The sequence below is a fragment of the Contarinia nasturtii genome, unplaced genomic scaffold (genome assembly GCF_009176525.2).
Source record: "Contarinia nasturtii isolate CC-2019 unplaced genomic scaffold, AAFC_CNas_1.1 Cnas_scaffold_993, whole genome shotgun sequence".
Lineage (NCBI taxonomy): Eukaryota > Metazoa > Arthropoda > Insecta > Diptera > Cecidomyiidae > Contarinia > Contarinia nasturtii.
The window spans coordinates 582,728-593,568 of record NW_022198340.1 but is presented as its reverse complement, the minus strand read 5'-3'; the positions used below and the strand labels follow the sequence as shown (position 1 = coordinate 593,568).

The window sequence follows — 10,841 nt, the reverse complement described above, 5'->3', positions numbered from 1 at the left end:
TCCTTTTTGGGGGGAATCAGCTAAACTTCGGAATGATTTACCGAAAATGAAAAAAAAAAAAACACTTGGTAATGCTTTTTATTTTCGTTCATTTTCTTTTATAGTCACAAAAATGTGCTATGAAATAATGAAAATTACATCAGAGAGTGAAAAAAATGAGAAGAAAGTGAAGAAAAAGAGTATTTCATCCATTGTAATCGTGCATATAAATAACAAAAAGGAACCTCTAATATAGCTTTGTATTCCGGATAAAGTATGACATAAACGAATGTACGAAATAGTGAATGCGAACGATTCTGTTTGTTATGAATGTGGTATGGGAATGCATAAAAGGAATACAGCAACCGCATTACCGGTACAAATCCATTCGATGAAATTCAACAAAACTAGTGAGAGCAAGCAATTGAAAATAGAGAAAACCGAGAGAATAAAATTTGGAAGTGAAAAAAACACACACACCATAAAGTAAATGGAAAGCATAAAGTTTTCAAATGTATTTTCTTTACGGGGTTTTACCTCAATTTGAAATGTGTTGATGATGGTGAACCTTCTCTATCTTCAATTCAATTCAAATTCATTTTGATCGTTAGTTGGCAACGCACATCGAAATGTATCTCAACACATTCGAAAATTGCATCGTATTGAGCAATGTAAAATATCGAGTAGTAGACGCTGTATCCAGATTCGATTCGAAGAAAGAAACCATCATCAAAAGAGACCTATGTCGACACGTTGACAACACACCAATGACGATGGCACACGATTTCGAGAGAGAGAGAGAGAACGAGTACAAAAAAGGTACATAAATGAATTGCGAGATGATGAAGTTCTCCAAGCAACAAACGTCAATTGAAAGAGCGAAACATTTTTCTATTACAAAAACGAGCATATACGCCATATGAACGATTGCGAGAAAAAAGTGACCTACATACAGTAGCGACAACATCTTTTAATACAATTGAATCAAGAAGAGCACTAGTACATCAAATGCCACGTGAAAAAACAAGCAACGAAAAATGATATATAATGTGAATTTATGTGAAATTCATGCACATATAAAGTACATTGCTCATAACGATGGTGATAACAACAATAGATAAATATTATGCTCGAAGTGCAAACGCAATTTTGAATAGAGAGATGGAACTAAATCGGAAAACAATGCGACCACATATCAGTACCCTAATAGAATGTGAGTGAGGGAAAAATTGTGGAATTTAACAATTGAGAGACACAAAATGCAGTATTTACTGCTATTTATGTACAATATTCTTGTTTTCGTATCCAAGACCGCACATAGTGCGGAAAGAGAACAACAAAGCCAACAAATTACCAGCAAATTGAGTATGAAAGAGAAAGTGTGTGCGAAGGAACAGAAGATGAAAAAAAGACAACGATAGATTCAGAGATACAAGCAGTGCACAATACAGTTGAGCAGAGACAATCTCTCCACAGATATAACCACGGAGATGAGTCTTTCGTATGGCCCGTTCATAACGGACCATATAGCTGAACTGAAATTCGTCTTTAATAACCTTTAAAGTTATGTGTCAGAAGAGAGCTTTTGATATTTATGATTATTGTTGTCGTTCTGCGTTTATTTTAGCTAGTGATAGAGAGTCTGTGGTGGAAATTTGTTTCATTTATTTACTGGTTTATATTGCGTTTATCGTTTTCGGGTCCCCAAAGCTTTAAAGCCATTTAGAGAATGAGAAAGGCATGTGTGACGATATAGGGTGAAAGAGCAAATGCCGTATGTGTGTACCATTGTGTGTGATCGACTACCATATCACCAAAATAAATATTGTTTCAAATACGGAATAGAATATACCATATCTTTTTGCAACGGCTTTACGAAAGAATTCGCGAAGGGCAAATAATTTCCATTTATGTCCCCACACATACACACACGCATACGCAAAATTTAAACAAAAACATACGCACATACATCCCCGCCACATATTTCTCTAAGCATGACATACACAGACATAATGCGTATATCATCGGACCACAGTTGTGTTGGACTGGTTCCGCTTTTATTATGACCCATGAATCACATTTATTGCCTGATATTTCTGAACTTTATTAATTTTCCGATGATCTTATTGCTTTTGAATGCTACATCCATGGTGTGTTTGGTATGTGCACCATTTTAATCAATAGTTTATGGTAAAACGAGTCGCAAAATAAATCTGATTTTTATTTATGACATGACCGCAATGCAATTGAATTAAATGATTCGATTAGAAATGCTGAAATTGAGCACAATTTGTTATTGAATCGTGCAATAAAATATCGATAAATAGTTACGGCCATGATAAATAAAATGAATATTTTTAGTCACGCTCAAGAAATCCAAGATGAACATGAAAAGGAAATCTTTTCTGGATTCATTTTGGTCAACTTTTGTCTAACCAATTTATCGGGTTTATTGAAATTACTTAACAATAGACAATACATATTCTCTTCGAATTTCATACTCAATTATTTTCAAATATCGTTTATTACTTATTGGAAAAGTTACTTCTATACACTAACCAAATTTCTTAATCTATTTTGTTTGCAGAACATTCAACACTTGTCCATAGGTCCCGCTTTGAAAAATCAACACATTGACATCAATGGGTAATTATTATAATTATAATAATAGTTTCACTAGAATTTTCGAAGAATTGCTCACATCAAAAATTCATTATTGTATCGATAACTTATCGATTTGTGTCAAAAATGAATAATAGTCTTTGTTAATGGTCAGACTATAGATTGTATAAGATATAACCTAAAAATATTTTACAAATCACCAGACATTCTATCAAGGTATTTTCAATCAGTTGAAGAGTCTCATCTGGCTTGACTGACCCACACTCTCATACTAATATCCGTTGATATCATCCATATGAGACATTTCAGTTGATTGAAAATATACGGGCGTTCAATGTCTGGTAAAAGCGTAGCTTTTTTTGATTTCGAAACAGTATATATCTCATTCGGGTGGTGGTGTCGTAAAGCTCATAAATCATCGCCAATTTTGAATCATCTGAACGCTCTAAAATTGCGCTCGAATATATGATGGCATTTTTGATGCGTTGGAATGTTCGCGTTCGTTGCGTAAATTCATTGTACGCAAAGTGATTGTAATTGCAAGGCACGAATGTCTCATTTGGATTCAATTTTGTGGAGATTTAATGCTACATAATTCCACTAAACGCAATTACACACATAGTGCACATGAACTGAATGAACGTTGGCTTGCCGTAATCCAACTAAAAGCCTCAAATGAAAATGTAAAACAGAATTAAAGGCGAATTCTTGCAGTTAGTGTGAAGGCAATGGCCTTCAACGTCATTTATTTTCCATGTACCATTTACATTGGTACAATCTAAATAGAATTATGACCGAAGCCAAAACAGTTTGTATTCGAAAATCAAAGTTTTAATTGATGTTTATCATTTATTGAATTTGCAATTGAGTTCACAAACATCCTTTAAAATCGTCCAAATTCGAATGCATATGTAACACGATTAAATAAAACAAAAAATGTTTATGGCACAAACACTTTATTGCGTAGTCGAGATCAAATTAATGAAAATGATTTCAGCGCTTACAATTTCGAGAATTTTCCTGGAATCATTCAAAGAACACTGTATACTGTAATTTTATTTTGCTACCGTTTATAATAAGATATTTAAAGAAAATAGAAATAATTATAGAACACACATCAACGGAAAAGCAGCTGTGCATTAACACAGGTGTATGAAACGAAATGGATGTGTACCAAAAAAAAAATGTAATTAAAAATGCAGCAGAAAGTGTTAATGAAATGAATGCTTTTCCAACTGCTGCAACTTTAATCAAACACTTGAATAGACGTAATTTGAACATAGAAATTCAATTTAATTTTACCATTTCAGCTGAATAGCTCGGAACAAATCATTGTGGTTTGTGCCACGCTTTTTAAGTTCGCAATATATAAAGCAACGAATAAATAAAAATCGCCCCGAACATTAACTTTTGTACAAACAACTCATATTAACTTGAGTATTGCAATATCGAATGTAACATAAATCATGCGCCTTTTATTCTCAATAATCTACTTCATTTTCTCAATATATATATTTGGTTGTTTGGACAATGACGACGATGGCGATGAGGACGACGTGGCCGACGGTCAATGATGGAAAAGTATGAAGCAATTGGTATGGAAGCGGCCATGGGGCATTTATAATTGAATTTTCTTCGACATATGAAAACCAAGAAAGTCGTACTAAAAGCGAATGAGAAAGTTATACACTTCAACGTTGATTCAAGTCGACTTTTTCCCACAGACAGCACCATAGCAGAGATGGAGAGAGGGGGGCGAGTGATAGAAAGAGAAAAATAGAAACATTAAAAGGGGAGCACATATGTAACGTAAATAAATTGTAGAAATATGGTATCTCTATGTGGCAGCATTTTGCCTATATGCTGCTGCTGCTGCTGTTATCATTGCTCTGTCGTCTTGTTCGTTGTCCCGAAAGAAAATTTTTGTGCTTCATAATTGTTGAAAATGAATGAGCAAAATGAAGGCTGCATACTGCATCATATATACCTTCAACATATGGTTGTATACAAGCCAATCTAAGCAAATGTTTTAATCCTCAATAGCTAATAAGTTCTGGCAATAATGGCATGTAAGATTATGAGCTTAAGTACTGAATACTAATCGTGCCATGTGTGTTTGTATGTTACGTTTTATTAACGCAAAACCACTTGAAAATGCCGGACTAAACTTTTACCCCGCATGCATATCTATATAGATATTCGTCAAACACAACCCAGTGAGCACACACACACACAATTTATGTTCCACGCCAACAACAACACGAGCCGCAAATAGTTGCATAGTAACACTTTGAAAATTGATTTGCGAAAGAAGGCAAGATATGATACTCATTCTTCCTCTATTTTTCCGCCTCTGGGATATGGCATTACAGACAAGTAACGAAGTCTAAGGATGATTCGAATTATTAATTAGCTCGACGTACTCGGCTAATATAAAAATCAATAGACAAAATGGCATGTACAAGAAAAGAGAGAAGGAGCAAGAATAAATGCCGGGTCTTGTTATGTAAACCAGCCAATTTTATCATATTGGATTTCGTTGTATAGTTTTTCTATCTTGCGGCAAGCGTTTTCCTTTTTCTGTTGTTCAAATTGCGGCCCATAGGTATTTTCCTACGCCAAGATGGCAAACCATCCATGAGCGTTTCACATTTCAAATACACATTCCTGGTAAATGACTTAAATTCTTATTATTATGAAAATCCGTGCAAGCGAGCTTAATTGAGATTATAAAACTAGAAGAATCACTTGCTTCGAAACACGAAGATGAATCGATAATAAATGTTACAAAGAAAATATGTTCAGGAATTTGGGTGTTTCTTTTTCTTCAATTTCATTGAGGCGGAGAGCGATAATAAGAGATTTTTATACGCTGTACGTGTTACAGTAATCGACACCAGGTGCCATTCTAATGGTATCAAACACTCTTGGACAAATTCACGTACTCATTATCAAGCATAAATTGTGAGCGACAATATTTTCCGAGCGCAATTATACGATTGTAATTTAGCAATACACGCTTTCAAAATGACAGCGAAACATTTGAAAATCACACAATTCACAAGCATGATGTTGAGACATTCATTTGAGTAAGAAAATTAAGCGTCATTTTTCTCGCATTACACGGTATTATTTTCGTCTGTAGTGGATTACGCGCAATTTTTTTTGTGCAATTATTGCAGTATTAGATTCATTACACGTGTATCTTCCGTACTATTCTCCCCAAGCAATCATCAAAATTCTGAATACCAACGCTTTTACCATCACAATCCAATGATATCTCAATTGCTCAGAAGTCTTCAAGGGACTCTTTAATAAAAATATACACAAGCCAAACATCACACAAATCCTTCTTTTATTCAATTTAAGCTACTACAAAAAAATTGAGTGAGATTTATGCCATTTGGTGTATCTTTGTTGCGCTGTACAGTCTGGATGCAAAGCAGTACATTACATACCATTTACGAATGTGAATATGAACAAGTGCGATTTGAATTATGGTTCTCATACCCGTATTTATCCTGACGAACGCACGAAAAATAACAACATACAACACAAATAACAGCATCATGTTGTCATCACTTTTCTTTCGGAAATGAAGGATGTCACACAAAATGTGGATTAAATTAAACGAAATTTTCGGTTTTGTCATACGCACACCCGCTTGACACACACAATCAAACACTGACAAAACCCTGGTAAAACGTCCAAAAATACGTCTCTTTATGTTTACTTCATGCTGAGCACCACTTGGTTAAAATGTTTTATCAGCCAAAATCTATTTCAATTCTTCGAATTCCATACGGAACGTCAATGAATTATAACTTACACAACAGCACACACACATATACACAATATTCGAAATCTACACCAACAACAAAACTGAAAAATGGATTTTCAGCGCGTCAACTCTTCAAAGCATGGCAAAATATTCCTATTCGAGAGTCATACTCATTCCGCATTTTTCCCATAAGTGCTGAAATCGCTTAACTCATTTAATTGCATTTTAAAAGGATATACTTCTTAAGGCGATGGAATGTTAAATCATTCTCGCACACGTCTGCACTTCGTCTTTTTTATTTCAACTCTTCTCTTTCCTTCTTTTTCTCTCTCGTGTGCGTTCTGTAATATTTGTCTGCCTTACTGTGCCTGATGTATTTAAACTCCTTTTTATTCATAACTTAAATTTGAAATTAAATCGAGAGAGAACTTTTAAAAAAACTTGCATGCCATTTTTCCATTTAATGTTTCATTGGCGTGTGATGACGATGAAAACCGCATAATGAAGTTTTAACTCGATTAGTTTATAAGTATGTAAGGCAAAATGTCAGCTGATATTTGATTTATATTTTTATGACCGTCTCTCTCACTCTCTCTCCGTCTCCTTTTTTAGTATTATCCATTATGAGATAAATGTTTAGCACGCGCACACATTTTATGTGAATATGTGACGCGTTCACCGATCTTGAGAATCGGCTAAAGGACCACAATCAGATTGTGGTGAAGCAAATCGTATTTATACATCGAATATATACGCCTACATGTTTAAATGCCACCCACTTGTTGAGACAAATACACCGATGACGATGATGATGTTAACTTTCATACAAAAGTCAACATCTTTTTTCTCATGCACTTTCCATCAATAGGGAAAAAATCCATCCCACCGCTCCAACCAAACTGAAATATAATGATATAGTGATGAAATGCGATAAAATGAAAAGACAATCCAAAAACTTTGCCCATTCGGGAATGTTATGGGGAGAAGTCAAAGTTTTTCGCATGCTTACTGTTACGGTGAAGCTGAACTGTGACGCTTATTATATATGATGTGTTGAAACATTCACTCTTAAGTCAAACAATAATTCGTAGTTTTAGACGCTTATACAAATAGAGATTTGGTTTTAACACTTTGTACAATGAATTATAATATATGCGTGCCATGTTTCCATATATGGTGTAAAAACATGTATGTTGCAAACGTGGCGCAAAAATAAATTCAAATATTTACCAACTGTCGAATTTGAATATATATACATACACAAAAGCTCATGCCAACAGAGATTAGGAGGTCAAATACACCAATCGTGGTTACACTAAAATTAAACCACTTATTAAAGGACGCTCGATCATTAAACATACCAATATTACATAAATTTAATAATAATAATAAAACACTATTTAATCATCGCTTCAATAATTTGCGATGTTGAGGTATATGTGTATGACCGAAACTGAAACTTCGATACAAAAATAAAACGAAAATCTGTGTTTTACAACTCGAGATAAATTTATTCTAACGCTTTTTTCAATTGAATTTAACATTGTATCAACTGCTTCCGGACTAAAGCTGATTAAATTGCACATGTAAAACGACCCCATGTATGCAAAGCACAAAGATAATTTCAATTGTTTTACATTTTCAAAAGTTCACACTTTTTTTGCCGAACACAGCAACGGCTGTACATTGCAAATACCACGGAAAAAGAGACTCTCCGGCACAAATCGCACACACATGCAACCAGAAGAAGCGGTAAACAAACTTTTGCCGTTGATAATTTCGCATGAAAGACTTCAAACAGACTAAAAAAAACACAATGAATGAGTGACATAAAAACAAACGAACTGGAATGTTTTTTTTCATATCTAGCATTGCACTCGATGTAAAAGTCGGTGTATTCAAGTCGTGCGTACAATATTCAATTCACATACGACTTGCAAATGTATTTTCCATTATGCATGTACATTTGAAATGAATGAATAGCTTTGCTTGGTGTATGTTCTTTTTTTCTCTCTATCTCTCGTTGTTTGTTCCAGTAGCCGAATATGTGCAAATTTCCAAATCGATATTTTCACTTCAACATATTTCATTTGAATTTAATTGTTCTCAGAAACAAAACATAAAAATTCCAATATGAAAACGCGGCGGAAAAAATGTAGCATTTCACAGTGCTTGAAGTGGAATGTACGTTGGCGTATATACCGTAATTTTTTTTGTGTGTCGTTCAATGATAAACGTGCCATTTTCCACTTTCGAGATAAAAAAAAACGAACACTGATAGCAAATGATGCTCTCGGATAAAATGTCCAAACACACCGTTTGCTGGAATGTCTCTTGTTCGCTTCTGAACGATGACTATCAATGGTTCGCCGAGAGTCTTGTGTTCGCTTGCTCGCTCATTTTCATTGAAAATAATATCTGTGACTTCAATTAAGCCGCTTTTTAACAAAAAAAAATGACAGCACACACACACACACCAAAATAGCATAAAATATTAAACCCTGTACAAAAGACATATAGACAAAATTCAATTATTTAAATTCCATCATGCTGAGCGAAAGAGGAGCTAGACAGAGTTTATTTCTCGTCAACGGTGAATGAAAAATCCCCAAATTCGATTATATTTGAAATGTTTCATATTTCACGGTTAAAGAACACATACATTCGGGACGCGCGCGTGCTTGCAAAATCAAAATAGAGAAACCGAACAACTGTGAAGTCGGATGAAAAAAACGGTACACTCAGAATTTGCATTGCTCTGAATTTCTAGTTCTTTTTTCCCCATAAACAGTGTGTAAAATATCATATGAAAAATTCGCGATGAAGATAAATTCCATGCTCATTGCCTGCATATAAACAGTGTAGCAAAACAAATGCAAAACACTGAGCCGTTTTTTCTTGTAAATCGTTATTCAGTTCTTTTTTCTAGTCTTTCACAATGTGATCTCGGGAAATCTCCGTATAGAGGAAAAAATCACGCGTATGTTTAATGCGTTTGCTTGATTTAGAAAAATAACACATGTTATTGTATATAGCATTGAATTGATTTGAAATTCTTTTTTTTTCTGTACATTTGTGTGTGTGCGGTGATAAACGATATAATGGTTGGAACAGCTACCATAAAAAACACTACCTATGTCACGGTCTGCGGCTCACAGACGAATATTCACTTCGGAATGACAAAAAAAAAATGGGGAATAGTACGATATAAAATAATATCGTATTTGTTTGGTTTTGTTGAAAAATGAATTTTTGAATGTGAAATGAATGACTAACGAAAAAGGCAAAAGGCTTGGGGAAAAAAAGTCGAAATTAAAGCTGAACAATGAATGAGATTCACAGTAAAAGGTCAAATGATCTGATGAAAATAAAAGAAAACTCATAAGGACAGCAAAAGAACCGACCGGAAACATTTCAAAACTTCTGAAATTCATTTTGATTTTTATTAAAAGTGAAAAGCAACGGGATGCGTGAGTGCTAGAAAAAGCGCATTCAATATCATTTGTTGGAATGCCAGGGCGGGCAATGATGAGAGAGAAAGCGCAAAAAGCAGCAAATTTCGGTACAGAAATGTTTCCATATTAGATCCATTTAACTCGCAAAGAATTTTAAAAGTTGAATAAACAAAAATTTCGTAAAAAGAAAATTGCTTCTAGCCACTCATCAATGGAGATGGTGCTCTGCAAACGATTTGCAAATAAGTCTTGCAAGACTCCACGAACCAATTTTAATCAAGCCTTCACTAAAAGTGGTCATTCAATTCAACTACCGTTTGTTGCAAAAGTTTCTCTAAAATCATTACCAAAGTAGAAAAACGTTTTGTTTTGTGACTCTTCTGTTTCTTCTTTTTTTAATATGCTTGTTGTACACGTGCAAGCGCTCGTCGCTTGTTAGACTTGAATCGTTAAGTGGGTGAAAGCAAGTGAGTAACTTAGATGACAAGAATTCGGGGTAATTGAAGTAAAAACTTTGCAAGAAGCATAGCTAACAACTTCATATGAAGTTTTCTTTCTCTTCTTTTTCTCTGCGTTCTAGATGCACAGCAAATGATGGTAATTTAGGTCTATTGATAACCTGACAAAATAAACATTCACTGTAATGCAAAGTAAACACACTGTATACATTCCATTCTTGTTACATTTTTTCTTTCTCTCCTTTTGAATAATAAAAATGGTGTAGAAAAGTGTAAGCGCACATGATATTCATCGTGCATGCCAAGGTATAACCTTTTTCATCTGACGAAAATGTGATTGACGGAGAAATTTCATTATCCCATAAATTTACTTTCGATTCAAAGCGCAGCGACCAAAATGGTTTTACAATACACTATAATACGATTCAGCCGACTTTTCTGTAACCACACACCATTTTAAATTAGATACAAAATGAAAGTTTTGCATAAATGGGACTTTATAATTTTGAACAATTCTTCTGAAATTTTAATCATGCAAACTCAACT

The 10,841-nt window shown here is 34.2% G+C and overlaps 1 protein-coding gene across 1 annotated transcript in view; it reads left to right on the top strand.

Annotated features, from left to right (window-relative positions):
• LOC116343339 (uncharacterized serine-rich protein C215.13) overlaps window positions 1-10,841 on the top strand; it is a 30,094-nt gene that overhangs the window by 6,702 nt on the left and 12,551 nt on the right. Inside the window, exon 2 of the mRNA XM_031771350.1 lies at window positions 2,567-2,625. Within this exon, the coding sequence (XP_031627210.1) occupies window positions 2,622-2,625 (4 nt within the window). The 5' untranslated portion in view covers window positions 2,567-2,621. The remainder of the gene's footprint in view (window positions 1-2,566; window positions 2,626-10,841) is intronic.